This window comes from Rhinolophus hipposideros, assembly GCF_964194185.1.
Source record: "Rhinolophus hipposideros genome assembly, chromosome: 6".
In the NCBI taxonomy this organism is placed as follows: Eukaryota; Metazoa; Chordata; class Mammalia; order Chiroptera; family Rhinolophidae; genus Rhinolophus; species Rhinolophus hipposideros.
The window spans coordinates 56414025-56433709 of NC_138052.1; the positions used below are offsets into that span (position 1 = coordinate 56414025).

Below are 19685 nucleotides of genomic sequence, written 5' to 3' on the forward strand. Positions count from 1 at the left end.
GCCACTTAGTATGAGCCACAAAGGATCTGCAGATGGTTGCCACTTATACTAGGCTTGGAGGTGACTAGGAGAGGCTAAGCTGTGAAATGAGTCCAGTTGCCGCTTGTGCCGAGCTTGGGGCTGCTTAGCGAGAGGTACAGGGCATGCTGATGCCAGATGCTGCTTGTTTGGAGTTTGTACACCTTTGAGAGATTTTAGGAAAGTCGGTAACATGAGCTAAGACAGACCGTTTGTATGGAAAAGCCACTGGAAGTGGCTTGGGTGGGTCCACAATTTAGATGGGTCAGGGTATCAGGGAATCACCAGGGCTAGGCAAAGAGTGTTAGCCAGGTTGAGGAGACTTATATCTGGCACCCACCTGTGAGTGCAGAGTGGGTGGGGCGAGGGCTTGACAAAGGCACAGTAGCTTCTGCCAGCACTTCTGTCTGGGAGAAAGCTGCCCTTTCAGCCCAACCCTGAAGCCAGGCAATTCAGTTCCTCCCTATATGTCTCTGGTGCTCTTGAGCTGCTGACCATTGCTGGGGCTCAGAGAGAGTCAGTCCATCAGCAGGTAAGTCTATGCAGAGGCCCTTTAAAAGGAACGCCTGGGCCTGCAGCCACCCTTTGTCTTACTTAGCCACAATCTCCACTGGTTTTCACAGCCAGAAGTTTTGGGAACTTCTGGCACTGGAACCCTGGGCTGGGCAGTCTGGTGTGAGTCTGGGATCCCTCACTCCTCAGGGAAGACCTTTGCAGCCATGATACCTCTCCTGATATTTAACTGCTATACATGGGTGCTACCCCATCCCATTCTGCATCTCCACCCTTCCTACCAGTCTCGAGGTGGCTTCTGTATATCCTTAATTATAGGACTTCTGTTCAGCTAGATTTCAAGCACTTCTCAATGATATTTGTTCTGTAGTCTAGTTGTAATTTTGATGTGGTCATGGGTGGAGGTGTGCACAGTATTTACCTACTGTGCCCCCTTGAGTGGAAGCCCACACATGAAGGATTTTGATACCAGAAAATTTGTGGGATTTTATAGAATTTTGCAATGGGAGTATGATGTGCCATTTTTGAAAAATACAGGAATTATACTTGTGTCAGCTGTGTATCACTCACTGGTCTGCTGCAGTGAGTCAATCAGCATTTCTGCTGGGATTGACCTTAGACTTGGAAGTTTAATATTTAAAGAAGAACTTTTTATTATGGATCTATTTTTCATAAAAAAGCAACTTTTTTTAATGAGATAGTTTATTCAGGTGGTACTTTTTCTTAGCTAGCTACAAACTTGCACTCTTGTTTACTGTAAAATAGATTATAAAATTGAGATTTGAGACATTCTAACAATTTCGAGATAAGATGTCTTGCTTATTTTAAATATATAAAGCTCTGGTATCCTTTTAGTTATGTTGATTTGTTTAGTAAATGAGTATCAAGATATTCTTCTTTGCCATAGGTTCTTTAAGTTTTAATTACTTTAAATTCTTCTTTAGGTTCAAAGTACAGAAGGAGAAGCTCCTCATGTTCCAGCTACTTACCAGCTAGGTCTTACTAAGTCAAAAAGAGGTAGGTAGACCAACATCCACTAGATCTCAAGTACATTACCAAAATGTCATTAGTTGACCTGAAAAAAGGGTTTTACCTATCAGTGTTTGTACTACATATAAGTGTAAAAAGATGAATAAGAATACAGATATGCATGTTTCATTATGGTTTGGTTATTGAATTTTTTGTATCTTCTTGAAGACTTTTATGCTCATAAAGTACTTTCAGTTTGCTTATTCTGTAATGACCTCATTATATAATTCTGTGTCCTTTAAATGTTTTTCAGTTCTGCATAAGGGCTAGATGGGAAATGATAGAAAGAGCAACACATTTAGGCCTACTTTTTTACTTGATTATGATTGAAATAGACACTGTGTTTTCTACCTCTGGGTTTTCATTGTTTAAATATGGCTCCTAGGTATGACACATGAATATGCCTGTGGCAAAAAAAAACAAAAACAAAACACACCAACATCTTAGCAATAATTAAAACCAGTTAAATTCAAAGTATGGATCAAAGGTGAATGGCTGTAGATCATTCTTCTCTTGAATGATTATTATTGACCAAAGAACCCTTGCATCCATTTTTTTTCACATTTAACTTCCAACAAGAAGAGCATGTCTGATCTTTAAAGTCACAAAGGTTTTGAGTTTTAGAGAAAAGTAGAGAGGAAGAAGTTAAAATGACCACTGAAGGTAGGACTGTGTATTTTTAAAACTTTACACATGCTGAACCACCCTTTTTTTTTAAGCAAAGATTCATATGTATGTTCCTAGAATAGGAAATTATATGTTTGTTTTCTGATCTCTGAAATGACTTCATAAGAGACAATTTGCATGTAATTTTTCTTTTATTGCAATATGGTACTTAGAAACAAGAGCTCCACTTACTAGTGTTGCTCAAACACAAAACAAAGTTTACTATTTGATTTTCATACCCTTGTAAGTCCATAGATGCATGCATGTGTTTCTAAGCTGTAAGGGAGGGTTCACAGCTATCAAGGAATCTTTGCTTTAGATAAATAGACAAGGGGTATATTGAAAACAGCAGCTTGCCCTGTGCCAAAAGTGGTAATAGTTTCTTTAAGCTTTGAGCTTTTTTGTGTATGGGTTGTTCCACTCTTATTCCTATGGAATATTTCTTATTCTTGAATGGATTCATAGCTCAAAACTTCCAGGGTCTTCCTAAAATCTGTTTGCTATTTGCTCTCTGATTTGTTCAAGGTTGAAATCCCATATGGCTAGTTTGCCCACATTATTAGGATGTGGGTAAACGTTATGTATTTAAATAAAAACACTATAATTACTTTAAGATCTTTCAAGAGTAAGCTTCCTGTGGTAGGAAAGATGGAATGTGGTTTGTATTTACATCTAGGTTTCTTCCTCTTATCGACATAGGGTCTCTTATTTCGGGTGGCATGAGTGAAAATGTTAATATTTTTATGAATCACATTTTTATAACTTAACAGTAAAATGGTTTTGTGTGTACATGAGAGAGAGAATTTCTGATAGATCTGATTCAGTTTTTGTTTGAATTTGAGTTGTCTCCTGTGGTTTGAAGCCACAATTTTGCCTAAGTGCTGCATATTTTTCTAAGAAAGAATCAGTGCTGTGTATCATATATCTGTAGGGAGCCATGGATCTGTAATAATATTGTTCTTATTGAAGTCATATTTAACAGTTTTGTGTAACTATATTTCTTTCGGTAGATCATCTGTTAAGAACTGCCAGTCAGCATTCTGACAGCAGTGGTTTTGCTGAAGATTCAACAGACTGCATCTCCCTTAATCATCTTCAGGTAACATTTTCTATTGTAGTAGGCACTATGATTAACTTCTTCATATTTAGCTGATTTTTTTTTCAGTAGTGATATATTTCAAGACCAAGTCGGTGTTATCTTTATTTTTCAAATAACAGTAAGAATAAAACTTTTTCTGGGATGCAGATGTAATCTAAGCATTTGACTGTAAATTTTGTTTCACTAATTCTTCATCTGTCTCTGACTGAATATTTAAAAACAGAAAAATCTTCTTTATTTTGGGACCACCAGTAAACAGGTTATTTTAATCATAAGCGTATTCTGTCTGTTTTATTTTTTATCATCATTGTATTTTAGTATTTTAAATAATTTATTTAATAATTAATATTAAGTGTGGATCCATAGCTTGCTTAATGTTATATGACTTTTATGCTAGAGTGTATTAGGTAACCCAGAAGAGGGCACATCCTTATTCTCAAGGAGTTTATAGTCTATGTGTGCAGTATACAGAATGTACATGAAAAGTGTTTAATACATTTATATGCAAATTTTAAAGAGAAAAACAGAATCTATAAACATAGCATTTAAGGAGTAGACATGTAAGAGAAATATCTGAAGAGAACAGAAAGAATAATCTGGTGGGAAGAAAAATTAGAAGATGGAGGAGATACCTCTCAAAGGAAGGCTGTGGCCATCGGAGTACAAAGATGACAGTGTGGTTATTTGGAAATTCAGTAGTTGAATAAATAGTTCTGATAGAGTATATGAGGCAACAGCATGACTGAAGAGTAAATGGATAATAAGAAAGAGAAGATGTGAATGCTGACTGGCTTTTCAAATAAGGATGATAACTTAAGGGCGATAGGTCTTTGTCTTTCTCACAGGACAGAGACTTAGGGAACTTGTTATGGAAAGGGCTCTAAGAGAAGAGAGTTGAGTGCACAAAAATCTGGGATAAAACTTTGGGGAAATACCCTAGTCCTGGAGAGGATGTGATCAGAAGTATAGGTTGGAGACATTAGCTTTGAAAAAGGAGACACAGTTTCCTTTCAGAACGGAGAGGAGGGAATGATGGGGAGAGGTATGGAGAACTTTGTAGGTGTTGGAGAAGAAAGTTAAGAACTTTCTGTCTACTTTCTCTGAGTCAGTGTCATGTGTTGGAAGAAAAGGAGATGGGTGTTGAAAAGGGGATTCAAGGAAAATAATAAAGGTCTAGAATAATCTTGGTGAGGAAGTGGAGGAGTTGCTGATCGGGGAGTAAAAGCAATTTTGAACAGTGCTAGGGCCACAACCGAGGTGGGAGACCCTCAAAGTGTAGAAGCATTGTATCAGTTTGGTAGTTTGTTAATGATACTTATTTGAATCTATCCTTCCACCTGTTTTCATTTCTCAGGTTCAAGAACCCTTGCAGGCCATGGGGAGTAGTGCTGATAGTTGTGACAGTGAGACGACAGTCACATTTGGTGAAGAGCTTATCACACCAACAGCACAAGACCAGCCTTATTTTAATGAATCTGAGGAGGAGTCTCTCGTTCCTCTTAAAAAGGGAAGAGAAGAGAAGGCAATGACAGTTGCTGACAAAAGGGGGTCAGATAGCCAGGATTTCCCCCATTGCGAGACTGTTCAGAATACAGGAAATAAACAATCAACTTATAGTACAGGGGGTCATGCTACTGAAATTACTGAAATGAAAAAGGATTCGTCCCCAGCACAGCCAGTGGAACTTCCAAGGGAAGCAAGTGCTGAAAGCGATGTGGATAAAAGCACTGAGTGCGAATTTGTCCAGTATACTACACACCATATTCTCAAGTCATTGGCTTCTATTGAAGCTAAATGCAGTGAGAAAGTCTCTGAAAATATAACTGGGCCTCCCTCTTCAGTGGACAGAGTTAACACAGCTTTGCAAAGAGCTCAAATGAAGATATGTGGTCTGTCTAATCAAAGAGTAGGGCGTAGCTTGATAAAATCAAAAGATCTGTTAAAACAGAGGTACTTGCTTGCAAAAGCTGGATATCCTCTAAGAAGGTCTCAGTCTTTACCAACCACCTTACTGAGCCCAGTGAGGGTTGTGTCCTCTGTCAATGTTCGATTGTCCCCAGGAAAAGAGACCAGATGCAGTCCACCTTCCTTTACCTATAAGTACACACCTGAAGAGGAACAGAAATTAGAAAAAGAGGAGATTGAGCATGATGGTCAGTCTTTAGTGAAATCCACTATTTTCATCTCTCCATCATCTGTGAAGAAAGAAGAAGCCTCTCCAAGAGAGGTGAACCAGTTGGAGGAATGTCGTCATCCAAGGACTCCTACCTGTTCACTGTATGCTCCAGCACCTATATCTCGGTCCACCTGCTCCCTCCACTCTCTTCGCTCTGAGTGGCAGGAAAGGCCCCTGTGTGAGCACATGAGAACTCTCAGCACTCACAGTGTTCCCAACATATCCGGCGCCTCCTGTAGTGGCTTCACTTCCCCTTTCGGGTGTTCTTACTCACATAGACATGCTGCCTACCCTTACCGAGCGTGCTCTGTGAACCCTCCTTCTGCCATTGAAATGCAGTTACGAAGAGTATTGCATGATATTAGAAATTCACTGCAGAATCTTTCACAGGTATGAGAAAAAACTGTATCATTCTTAACTTTTTTTTCCAATTGATCTGAGCACCTCTTGATTCACTGAGAAGCTAAGACCCATCAGGCATGAACCACCTCAGCTTCATTTTCTTATGTGCCTAAACTTAACCTATACATGCCCTCCTTCTGTATTCTTTCCTCCTATCTCAGGGGAAAGGCTGTAACTAATTCTGAACAAGGTTAATTTCTCTGCTGATAATCTCCCTCACTTTTAGAGAAGAGTTTTGCCCATCAGGCATCCTCCCTTCTTTAGCCTCTCCTTCATTGTCTTTGTCAAGTTGTCCCTATTATTAAAAAATCTTCCCTCTCAAGTACTTTCTCTCCTTTTCTCTGCCATTTGACAGTGTTTACCACCTCTTCCTTTCTTAGTTTTCTCCTCTTGGCTTCTATGTCGCCGTGTGTTCTCCTGGTTCTGCTCGTAGCTCTCTGACTAAGCTTTCCCCTTCACCTACTGATTCCTGATGCTGGTCTTCTGGCACAGAATTAGCCCGCTTCCACCGGGTTCAGAGACTGGAACTACCCCAGAAAAGAAAAAAAAAATCAGGTAAAGTGTGAATTTGAATAAAAATGGTCTATGTGTCTTGTCACTTTTAAAGTCATTGCTCTCAGATTTGTGAGTGGGCTGGAAATAATTTCCAAAAACATGAGCAAATTGTCTCTAGGTTTGCCTTTCATATTTCATGTTTCCTTTCTAAATCTCTCTCTGAACTACTTACATTCAGACAATTAAGGAAATGAAGAAAATGACAGTGTAATGCAGTGATCAGAGTATTCCGCTAGGCGTCAGAAGGCCTAGAATGTATATAACAGATCTCTTACCATGATAACACACTAGACAGGAAGCCACTTTGAAACTAAAAATTGAAGTTATGACTTTTCCAAGTTATAAAATATACCTCCTTTTAAATACAGATTTTATCCTCATTAAAATTATCTCCTAATGAATTTCAGTCTAACCAGAATGTAGATGTTTCTTCTTCCTCTTTACAAAATGTAGTTCTATCTATGAGTGAGACTCTCAACCTTTCAGCTGTAATTATGTGAACCTGGGGATTCCCAGGGCCCTGTCTACCTGCACCCCCATGGTTCAATTCACCTTTCTGTCTAGGCCAGCTTGTTCTTCTGCTCTAAGTATGGTCTTCTGCTCTTAGATGTCCTGTCAGTAACTCAGCTGATGAATTTCCCCACCCCACCTCAACAGATACATGTTCTTTGTGACCTGGCCTTTGCCTATCTCCCCAGACTCATTCCTTATGTGTGTGCTGCAGCCATATTGGACTGCGTCAGGTCTCTAAATAGTTGTGTGTTCCTAGGTATCTGTTTTCACACGTGCCACTTTTTTTTTTTTCCCCTACATGGAATGCCCCATTTTTGCCTTTGTTTTCCTGACTAACTCCTGTTTACAGTTAGGTGTTAGTTCAGGTATCGCCACTGTTGGGAACACTTAGTCCCCTGATTTGAAATTTTAGTTCCATCATAGTACTCCCCTGCACCCCAGTATTATAATAATTTTTAAAATTCCTCTTATTTCTTTCTTACACTGTGAGAACACTTGAAGGCTGGGAATGCCTTTTATTTTCCTTTTGTCTTTTTCTCCTTACTACATAAAATAGTGACATATGGTAGATGCTTAAATGTCTAAGAATGAATGTGATGATTGCTTGCTACTCACTGCATCCAAGTCAATAGTGTCTGTTATCTAAGAATGACATTTGCTGATTGCTTCTCCATTTGTTTTTTGTTTTTTTACTTTTTCAACAAGAGGAAGGTCCTGTAAGACATAGATGAATTATAAATAGTCCTTTGACTCAGCCTCATTCCGAGTAGACTCATACCTGAAACACATAGGAATAACAGGTAGCATTAGGGACTGATTTATTTGGTCCCTGCTTACCATATGAAGTTTTTATTTGGTTTTTTGGAGGAACCTCAAAGAGAAAAATACAAGGCCCCAAATTCCGCCTTTTTAATACCTTAATTAATGTAGAAGTCATTTTAACATTGATTAATAATTGTACTTTTACTTTTTTGAAGTACCCTATGATGAGAGGACCTGATCTTGCTGCTGCTCCATATAGTACTCAGAAATCATCTGTTCTACCTCTTTGTGAAGTAAGTTCTTATTTAAGTCTTTGTGTTAGTTACAAAATAATGTGTATGATTTAGAAGTGTAATTTTGTTGTATTGTATTTTAGAATACTTTTCAGGAGCTCCAGGTAATGAGGCGGAACCTGAATTTGTTTAGAACGCAAATGATGGATTTAGAATTGGCAATGCTACGTCAGCAAACCATGGTATATCATCATATGACTGAGGAAGAGAGGTAAAAGTTCATTTTGTCTTACTGGAACTCAAAATATTTTTTATTCTAAAAAGCATTGTCAAGTTTTGTTTTGTTTTTTTAAAGCTAGGTTTTATTTTTGTGTGTCTTTATTTTGTGTGTCTGTAAATAAAATTAGGCATAATGTTTTTCTAAGTAAACTTCTCTGCCTTCAACATATTGAGGAAGGTAGTAGCCGTAATGTATTTTTTAGTGTTTGGGATGTTGGTTAGAAAGAGTAGAGGAAGACCATTTGTTCTGGTGGTTATACATATTGCAGTTTCCCGTTTATAGAACTTGGAATTTCAATACCTTCTGATAGCTGGTGAGAGAATTGTAAATATCAATCCCAAGACTGTTTTTTTCTTCAGACTTTGTGCCTGTCCCCTTATCCATAGGTATGAAGTTGATCAGCTCCAGAGTTTGAGAAATTCAGTTCGAATGGAACTTGAAGACCTGGAGCTACAGCTGGAGGAGCGTCTGCTGGGCCTGGAGGAACAGCTGCGTTCCACGCATGTACCTTCCCCCTTCCGCTCCTCAGCACTTGTGGTATGTGAGGCACCCTGAGGCTTGGCAGTAGTTTGCAGTAAGGATCTAGTCATAATGTTCTATATATGCCTTAATTTAAAAACACTTGTTCTAATGGCATTAGTGGCATGCATATTTTTAAGGAGCCTTTCCCCCAAATCAGTGAATACATGTGATTATTTTCTGAAATATTTAGTATATTTAGAAATACATTGAAAAATTGTAATCATAATTTTTAGTTAGAGAGAACAAGAAGCAATACAAAAGTTTAGGGTTTTAAAGGAAAAATGATAATGGGTTAATATATGACTAATTTAGATTTTAATCACTATATGACTGCAAAGAACACAAATATATATTTCACTTTTTTTCCCTTCCTTACCTTCGAATAAATAACTCTCTTTAAACTTTTATTTTGTATTTGTTTTCTATTCTTTATGTTTTTTAAGGAATCAAATGAAATTTCATAAAGGCAGAAAACATGTATACAACCAAGAGACTAAAAAGAAACACTGTTGCTCTTTATTTGTAGAAATTTTTGTATTTCTCATGATGTTCCTTTCTATGAAATTTGAACTTTAGCAGTTATTCTAATTTTTGCTGATATCTTTGCAGTTGTAGAATATATTGTTTTGAAATGTTGAAATAGTGAACTTCTCTTTGTTACCTGAACAATATATTTGATTTTTGTTAAGAATAAATGGATGAATACACACGCACATAAATATGCACACACGGAGTAGAATCAGTAGAATAAGAGTGCATGTGTGCACATATGTATGCATAGCATAGAATAAGAATATCCTACATCGTTGATGAACATACTTTTCCATAAAGGTTTTTATCCATTATTCTGAGAATTGTGTGTTGGTAATAGCAGAGAATCAGACCATCTCCAATCACCTTCAATCACAATAATACATTTTATAGGGTCCTATGATAGTAGAGGGTGATCTTTATGACATAAAGGAATACTTCAGGGAAATAATTAGCTAATTCATTTTATTGTAAATAAGTTGCAGTTTGAAAAAATATACACACACACATCTATGTAAATTGTTCTTTCTTTTTCAGGGAATGTGTGGCAGTAGAAGCGCTGATAACTTGTCATGCCCTTCTCCATTGAATGTAATGGAACCAGTAAGCCTCTCTCCTTTTAAATCACTGGGCAAGGGAATGATATAGAATTTCATAAATACATAATTTACCTGTTATAAATGTAATTATTTAGTTAAATTGATTGGAAATGAGTTTGACACTTCTGAAAGGCCATTGTCATCTTAGGCCACTACAAAGCCAGTTAATTGCAATAGTGATTTATCTTTATGGCCTAAAGAAGATAAAGCTTCATAAAAAATATTTATACGCCAGGGGCAATGTTCTTTTAAAGTTTGATTCCAGGTCCTTTAGGTAATTGGATCTGTAAGATTAACTACTTTTTGAACAAAAGTCTGATTTTTATTATACTTGAAACAAATTGGTTCATTTGGGGGCAAAAGCATTATAAGTAGCTATTTGCTTTTTCACGAGTTACTATTCCTTACAAGTAATTTGGACACCCATGTGGAAACCAGTAAAATTTCATCCAACTATTCTGGTTGACACATCTTGTGGCTTGATCGCACTATGAATGGAAATTTTCTTTGCCATTTTTGCAAATGAAATTGAGTAGTTACTAAATGAATGAATTAGAATCATGTCTTTACAAGTGATTTCTGGCAGTAATCAGAGCTAGGATTTTAATTTATTTGAACTACCAATCTTCATTTCAAGAGAAAAGAATTATAATTTTTCTGATCTACAGGTCACTGAACTGATGAGGGAACAGTCATATCTGAAATCTGAATTGGGCCTGGGACTTGGATTTGATATTCCTCCTGGAGAGAGCTCAGAATCTGTTTTCTCCCAAGCAACGTCAGAGTCGTCTTCTGTATGTTCTGGTCCTTCTCCCGCTAATGGTAGAGGTGGAGTACCCTCTAGTGACTCTGCAGGCAAACCCAAGACCCATCGGAGATCAAGCAAGAAAGTATTCCGAGCATCCGTGGCCCTAACGCCAACTGCTCCTTCTAGAATAGGCTCTGTGCAGACACCTCCAGAAGTGGAAAGTTCTGAGGAAGCTGGAGCAGCTGAAGAAGCTTCAGAGGCTATAGGACCTAAATCTGAAGTGGAAGAAAGGTATGGAAAAACCCCATTAATGTCAGCTGCTGAGGAAATGCATAAAAATGTGGAGCAAGATGAGTTGCAGCAAGTCATACGGGAGGTGAGCAAAATCCATGCTTAATAATTTATTTGGTGATAAGTGTTGGAGGGGGTTTTATTTGAACATTAATTATTTATAAGACATTCCTTTGATTCACAGTATTCAGTAATTTTTAGAGAGCTTTCAAATGAACTTCCCCATTGATCCAGCTTGTCTCCACTAAGATATTTTTATAATGTTTGTAATGGCATTTTGGTAAATTTCATACTTCAGTGTAAAATAATTGCCATTGTGTATATTCACTCTGCTGAAGACAGTGTAGATAAACAGGTGACAAACTCTTTAATCTGTTTCCACATTTGTAAAATGAGGGATTACAATTCAGACAAAATCCTTTCAGGAATTTATAATGTCATTTTATAATATCAATTGACATTAGAAAATGGTGTTGTGACTTTAACAAGTATAAATAATTAGATCTATTTGTGGAGTAATATGGAAATTATATGAGTTGCTCAAAGATAGAAATACAGAATGTAAAGGTTTACCCTGGAGAATAGCAGTGTGCAAACCTGAAGCATTTAACCATAGTTCTAGGTTACCAGAAGAATTGCAAACAATTAAAAAGATTAGTAGTCAAAGGTCAAAAGCTAATTGTGAAAATTAACAGTAAAATAGCTGTTTTTGTACTAGGATCAGGTACTTAAAAGGAATTTATATATATACATACATATATATGTATGTATATATATGTGTATATATATATATATATATATGTATATATATAATTTAAAAAGGGAGACAATTGTTTCCTAATATTTTAGTCACGTTGAGACAAATTCACTTTTTCAACACAAGCATTATAGCAGAACAGACCGAATGTATGTAATTTCTTTTCATGACATGAAATACCAACTTAAAGTTTTAAAGGTCTTAATTCTGTAAATGTATTTGTCCTACAGGTGTAATTATTTTTGTAAGTTTGTTGTAGCTGGCTAATGTTTAGCAAGCTCTGTACATCCACCTTGCTCGTTAGGTATGACGGATTATCATTCATTCTCATTGATATGTGTCATGTCAAAGCTCAGTTTTGAGTGAAATTAAGTGTTTTTCTTCATGCTATATTTGTTAACTGAGAAAGTAACAACCCGCTCCAGCAGCTGCAGAAATGTGACAGTTTTGTTCCCTTTAGCTTGCTTTGGCTTGGAAGTTTTCCTTGAGAACTTGACTTTATGTTACTCATTGGTCACAAATATTACCTTAATGTACACTTGAGTCCTCATTTTTAAAGTCTTTAATGGATGGTCTGATGTGTACTCTGCGTAATTTCGCAGGAGTAAATCATTCCTAGATGAGAGCATTGATTTTTGACTGATAGAACATAGCATATGGAAATTCAGTTCTCTCCTAGAGAATTATTTAACATTATAAAAACCTCCCATTAGGCATAGAAGATTTTATAATTTGAAGACATTTAAACTGACATACAAGGCAAATGTTTCAAGAATTTTTCAGAATTTGTTACTAAACCCATTAATTAGAAACTCTCTAATTCAGAATTTGGCAGTTTAGAGGAAGTTGGGCTTATTAACATTTACCCTTTTACTGTCTAAGAAATAAACGACTTGCCATCCAAAATGTACAGATCAAACAAGAAAAGAGGAATATTGATGTACTTAAGAAAGTAAACTATTTTGAAGCATTTTAAAAGTATATATTAATTGATAAATTAGTCCAACGCCATTTATAATTTAAAAAATGAATTGTGTTCATATCATCTTAATTACAGTGGAATTCTGTTAAACTTTGTTTACAAAATATTTAAAATTCAGATTGGTCTTGATGCCATTCATTTCAAATCCATAATCTTTTTACTTAAATACACTTGGTACTGCATTCCAGTTTTATTGTATCAGCTACCAAGAAAATTTGATTCTGTCTTCCCAGTAAATTCTGGGCCCTTGACCCCATTAACAAAGCCGCTATTCAGGAAGGCAAGCTTTCAGCTTGGATTGAACAAGTTTGCAGGTGAGGATTAAGCATGTGTGGCAGACACTTGCAGGGAAGTTTTCTTACTGCGTTCATGGGCGCATGAGAACAATGTCTGTCGGGGCTTGGTTTCCATCATTTCATGATATGTGAAGTTTTTAGAAAGAATGCTTTCATTATTAGTAATATATCAATACAGTAGAATTCTTTTTTTGAAGGAGAGCATTGAAAGAAAGCCCTTTCATACAAATGTTTAATACACTCATTCAATCACTAAGCTTTTGTTAGAGTAAAGCTACCTCTTTTCTGCCCAGATTGTATATGTTGTAGTGGGGGAAAAATACACTCTCCTGCAGTTTGCCCAGGTGGTTATTGGTGTATATAATCAGTGGCCTGAAACTGTTTACTTATTATATTAAAAAAATAAAGTAATTGAAAAGATTACTTAATAGAATGAATGAATATGTGCCCACAGTAGCACATTCAACAGAATTAAAAGTCAAAGCGTAAACATACATTGCTTTATGTTCAGTTGTTCTTTGTTATTGAAGTTCCTAGGCTTGATTCATGTCTTTTAATATGCTCATTACAGTTCATCTGAGGTGCTTTAAACCTACATTTTGATAAATACACAGCTTGACTCTGTTCTTATTATAACTTGTTTTAGTGATCACTTGATGTAATGGCTGCCAGGAAGTCAACAGATGCGTATTAAATGGATGTATTGCCTCACAATTGAGATTTGCATTGTCTGTTTATATCACCAATGAGCATTCCTTTCTTAATCTCAAATAGCCCATCTTCAGCCTGTGTCACTTTTTGGAAGTTGTGAGCAACGTTACCATCCATTCCAGTAGAGTTTTCTGTCTCCTAATCCTTCCAACATCTCTATAGCATGGGAGACTTGAGAACTGATTTATCTGTCCATACATTTATACCTTCAATAAATTGTTAAAGGCATTTTGTCATTTTCAGTGCTAGTCTGTAGTCCTTTGTTTTTCTACTTTCTGTTCCTTGTTATGTCTGATATGGTTTCTCACTCTTGTGCTCTCTTACTATGTCATTGATTCATTCATTCAGACATTTATTGAGCACTTACTTTATGCCAGGATACATTGATAAATGAGACCCAATCCTTTCCCTGAAATAGCTCACAGTAAACACTTTCCATTTGACCTCACCCTTTCTATTCTAACTTCCTTCCACTCATTAGCAGGGACTGTCTTGTCAGTGAGCTCCTTTCTGCTGGCTGCCCTCTCATCCAGGGGGCTCTGGCTGCAATTTCCTATTCTCAATGTTGTCTGAATCATCCTTCCTTTTTCAAGACCTACCCTGTTTCCCCGAAAATAAGACTTAGCTGGACAATCAGCTCTAATGCATCTTTTAGAGCAAAAATATGATATGATATAATATAATATATAATATAAATATCTAGTCTTATATAATAGTAAAATAAGACCTGGTCTTATATAATAGTAAAATAAGACCTGGTTTTATATTAATTTTTGCTCCAAAAGACGTATTAGAGCTGATGGTCCGGCTAGACCTTATTTTCAGGGAAACACTGTACTACGTTAAAGTCCGCCATTCTCTGAGAATTTGGTATTTTTTTCCTCTTCTAATTCATACTGGTCTCTCATTTTTCAGAGTTATTATTAATGAATTGTTAAGTAATTTTTTTCTCCTAATATTTTATGAAATCATATTCATTTTGTGCCCTCCTAGATGATAACATTCATGATGGTGGAGACTTTACTTCAGTGTTCCCCAAATACCTTGGCACACATTTTTAGTTTTTAAATAATGCTTTTTGGCAAGTTTTGTTTTTTGACTGATGAAGAATGATGATATTTAATAAATTTGCCATATTGCATTGGACAACGGAAGTGCAAATACTATGCTAGTCATTGTCTTTTGTAAATACAGATTTTCAGTGGTTCTGATTCGACATGTTGTGCTTGTACCTGTGGCTAAGAGATTCTGGTTTTTATAATATTTGTCTTTACACATACTTGTTTAAAAAAAATGAATCTGAAGTGCTATGAACTTCCAAAACTTTTGATGATGCTTAAAAATTAGAAATATTGGTAAAAGGTAAAACAAGTTTATATTTATTTACATATACTCCAATACAGATTTTTGGTAGGTAAAGAGCATTTGTTTCTCTGGATACTTATGTATAAATCTGTGTACTGTGTACCAATTTTGCATGACAGATTAATACAGAGCCATTTTGGGAAAGATGTCAATTGAGATGTGTTCTGGATGTACTTAGAGACATTTTAGGAAATAGATCAGGTTGACAGGAAACTGTGGAAATGTAGAATTTTTAAAAGCTGGTTGAAAGTGTCTTGAGTGCTAATTTGGGAAGGCATTATCAGCTTGTTTCAGGAAATACACATTTAAAGTCTTCACAAAGGGCTATTTGGAGGTGATGCTATATTATTAGAGAGAAAAGGGCATGGATAGGTATATGCAGTGTTAGGGCATCTGGAGAAGAAAATTTTGATGGAATTGTTATTGCCCCTGGGTCTTTGCTTTTTCCAGCAATAAAATAAAGCGTATATCTTTATCTGAAGCAAAAGTTTCAGATAGTGACAAACGTACCATACAACTAAGGAAAACTTTATTTCTTTAGAGTTTTTGGTTGTTTAGAGAATGTTTTTCATGCTTTAAAATAATTAGTGCTAAATGATCATTTCTTCTTTCCGCTTAGAAAATGTGTGTGTTATGTTAGAACAATATATAAATTCTTTCGATACTCTACTTTCAGTTAATATTCAGTTGGTGCAAAAGTAATTGCAGTGTTGTCAATTTTTAACCTTTTAAACCGCAATTGCTTTTGCACCAGCCTAATATAAACAGGCAATATACCTGTACATTATTTTGCCCTTAATGGGTTTTCTTAACAATGAGAACACGTGAGCATCCTGCTAATTACAATACAAAGGTGGACATTAATAAACACAAAAGTGAAACTAACATTTAGTCACTCTTCCAGGTTATTTTTGTGTCATGAAGCAAATTCTTTAATAGAAGCTTTTTAGCTCTATAAAATAACATTTTCTAATGTTCTCAACCTAAGAAATGTGATATTTTATAATGTGGTTGTCTGATGGTAGATCAGATTTAGAAGTCTAATTAATCAGGGTTTGAGGATAAATGGATGTGATTTCCCACTATTCTGTATTGCAGGAAGATTCACATGAAGGTTGTAGTTTTCTTTACAATTTCTGTGATTGCAGGAATTAAATGCTATTTATGGTTTTTTTTGAAAACAAAAATGGATGACAGTCATATTGCTAAATTCTTATTTTTCTTTTTTTCCATTCTAGATTAAAGAGTCTATTGTTGGGGAAATCAGACGGGAAATTGTAAGTGGACTTTTGGCAGCAGTATCTTCAAGTAAAGCATCTAATTCTAAGCAAGATAGTCATTAAATGGAATTAATAGGTAAATTTTTTGAATTTCTTAGTTTAGATAAATGAAAACAAATGCTTTGTTTTCTCAATATACTGGTCTGTTTAGTCTAATGAAATTTTAATTTTTAAAATGTATGTAACATGTTATCCTGTGGTGTGAAAACCTCATACAACCCCTTTTCAAATGTAAGCAAGTCAAATCTCATAATACTAACTTCTAAGGGATTATTATGTCATTTTACTGAAATTTCATTATAGTAAATAAATGCTGGAATTGGGGAAATCAGAACCTTAAAACCTGAGTCTTATTTTGATAGCATTGGTTATAATGGATTTCAGATGCAAATTTGTGGACCAAGATTTTGAGAATTAATCACAAATTCTTAGTGTATTTTATAATTTTTTGTGTTTTAAAGAAATGTATCCCATAGGTCCATATCTAATCACGTCAATTTATAAAGAATTGTTTTATTTATTAAAATGAATTACTTTAATTTTATCTCATAGCTGTAGTTACGTTTTACAAAATATGTATTTTGACAGTAATTTTTGGTGAATGAAAAAGAGAGTAATATACTTCAGTAGAATAATATTGTTAATAGAACTAAAAATATCCATTTCATAAAATATGAGAAACAAAAATATAATTTGAAAAGTATAATATATAATTTAAGCTGTAAAAAATGGGCAGAAAAACTATTTCATAAAGTAAATAACAAGGATTTCTTTTTAAAGCCAGGGATAAAAGAATTAACTCAGATGTGTAGAGATCACAGCAGGATCTTGTTTATAGATCTATATTTAGAGAATATTCTCATTTAGCTTTTTAAAGAATCTTTTAATAATATATTTCAAAGATATTTAATGTTCATTTCTCTTTCTTTTTTAAGGTTGGCATGGATCGTATTAGCTGTGTAATGTTGGGATTATCAATGATATACACTGGTGGAGGTGTTATTTGTGCTTCAGAAGATACTTGCTGCTAAACTGGGCTACTGTATACTGTGTACAATGTTTGTTTCTTCTATGCATATCTTTTTTAAAAACATACATAGAAATAGGCACTTTGCTGACTTTCTTTTCTAAACTATCGAAACTATAGTCATTTGAAAAGCCTAATATTTATTTGTATGTCAATATTTTCCAGTCGACTCCCTATGTAGAATTAATTTTAAAACTTGAAAACTTTCAGATTTAACCAACTTATAAATAGCATATTTCTTCAGATTAGCTTCCTTAAACACTGACCTCTATGAGGTATTTACTGTGCAATAACTGATTCATTTGTCGTGAGCTTGAAGCAACCAATGATTTTCCCTCCACTGCTGTTGATTAGTGTCACTTCCAAGAAGAAAAATTGTTCTGTTGTGAAAAATAGCTCTTAATTCTTGAGGAAGTTACTAATAGCGGTAGGATAGAATTATATGAGGTTACCTACAACTACTTAAATGTTCTTACACTGTAAGCATTATTACTTTTCCCAAGACAAATTTAATTTTATTATAGCTTATGTAGTATTTTTCTGTTGGAAATGTGCCTTATGTTAAACACTATGTACTTTTTGCATTGTTGAGGCTTCTTTATTATAAGGAGATGTTTTTTCTTCTGTCTTCTAGACTAAATAGAATATTGCCAAAATAATGGGGCCCTCGACTTGAATGGATAGAAATAAGCTGGTGGTGTGTTTTCAAAATGGAAATAATTTAGATTTGTTCTCCTCATAATAGATGGTTTTAATTCAGTTTTAACCATTGAGAACTATTTGTTTTTATGGAAAAAAGGAAGGTGGTTTCCTATTTGGTTATATATGTGTTAAATAAATATGTAAAGTAACAACCAAATGTTATTAGAATTGTTCCTTTAGCATTTATAATTTTAAACTCCCATTATATTCCTTTGTGTGAAATTTTAATCAAAAGTGGTTGAGATGTTAACAATATTCTTTGAAAGACAATCTAAAAGGTTTATAAATGTTTGAATTATCACACAAAGGCTGGTTTCTAAAAACAAAACAAATATTAAAAGAATAAAGTATTTATTTTACGTAACATGTTTTTAGCGCTTTCTTTTCTTCAACTACAGCATGAAGAATTTGGATTAGATTTGATGTGTGACAAAGAAGATCTAAAAGAATTACAGCATATAACCTAATAGGTTGATATTCTCTTTTCCTGAAGAGGCCAAAATGTACTTTAGACTAGGCCACACTGGAGAAAGAGCACATACTGATGCCTTTCGGTTCCATCTAGTTCTGTCGTCCTAGTGATTGCCATGAGGCCAAGTAAAACTTTTCTTTAAAATGTATTGTTAAACTACCAAAAAAAAGCCCATTAAAGTATTATCTTATTCTTTGGTCAATTTATTCAGCAATTTAACTGCTGAATAGTTAATTCTAATAACAGTAATGATATGTGTAAACCAAACACCCCATATTAATAGTAATACAACCATCAGTGATTTTAACTATTCAGCTTTGTAGCCACTTTTACTTCATTTCTGACAATACAAGATACTCAGAATTCGCTAATCAGAGGTGTAACAGTTGCAATAATAGGATGAGCCAATGGGCAGGTCACTTACTAGTATACAAATAAAATGCACCTCAACACTATTAGAGTTTCTACTTTTCTCTCCCCATTTTAAACCTTTGTATACTTGAACATTTGAAAGCTACTATATTCAAGCCACCATGATAGCTCCTATGTAGAAAAGAATAAGAGAGGGTCAACAAACTAGATAGAAGAACAAGGCACATTTTTATTTATAGATAAGTTTAAGAGTACCAAGTGAAAAATATGAAGAAGAATAAAGAGCATTTGAGAGACTAATATCCTGGGGTGGTCAGAGAAATCTTCACCAAGGAGATGTTTGAGTAAAGTCTTAAAGACTAGGACGTGGAAAGGATGGGGTTGAAGTAGTTGAGAACATTGGCAAAGTTTATCCAGAATGCATAAATTGAGTCTGAACTACTATGTGCATGATGAAAGGAATATTTTTTTTTTTTTTAGGAAGAATGATCTCAGTTTAATCCATCTATTAATTTTTCATATTGCTGAATAGATAATGTTCATGTAATAAACCTTAATTGTTGCTGCTGCTAGGTTTCCCAAACACTTAGAAATCGAAAGGAATTATTTTTAAGAACCTACGTTGTCTATAGTTTATGCGTATTGTGCTAAGAGCCTGAACGAAGGAGGGATAGAAGTACAATTACCTTGCAATGGTGATTCGGAAGTTGGGAGTCACTATGAATGATATACAGTTGGCAGTAATGGGCAGCTTCTCAGACTTGAAGTACATACTGTTTCTCAG

The 19685-nt window shown here is 35.1% G+C and overlaps 1 protein-coding gene across 3 annotated transcripts in view; it reads left to right on the top strand.

Annotated features, from left to right (window-relative positions):
* The window catches only part of ITPRID2 (ITPR interacting domain containing 2), a 36344-nt gene extending 17923 nt beyond the window's left edge, over positions 1 to 18421 (top strand). For 2 of the 3 annotated variants that reach the window (XM_081052673.1, XM_081052674.1), the window contains exons 9-18: positions 1476 to 1548; positions 3237 to 3325; positions 4680 to 5891; positions 7949 to 8026; positions 8110 to 8237; positions 8633 to 8783; positions 9837 to 9902; positions 10567 to 11022; positions 16287 to 16404; positions 17264 to 18421. In XM_081052673.1, coding sequence (XP_080908799.1) covers positions 1476 to 1548; positions 3237 to 3325; positions 4680 to 5891; positions 7949 to 8026; positions 8110 to 8237; positions 8633 to 8783; positions 9837 to 9902; positions 10567 to 11022; positions 16287 to 16391 — 2358 coding nt within the window. In that variant the 3' untranslated portion in view covers positions 16392 to 16404; positions 17264 to 18421. The remainder of the gene's footprint in view (positions 1 to 1475; positions 1549 to 3236; positions 3326 to 4679; positions 5892 to 7948; positions 8027 to 8109; positions 8238 to 8632; positions 8784 to 9836; positions 9903 to 10566; positions 11023 to 16286; positions 16405 to 17263) is intronic. The other variant, XM_081052675.1, reaches the window with a different exon arrangement.
* The last annotated feature ends 1264 nt before the right edge of the window (positions 18422 to 19685 follow it).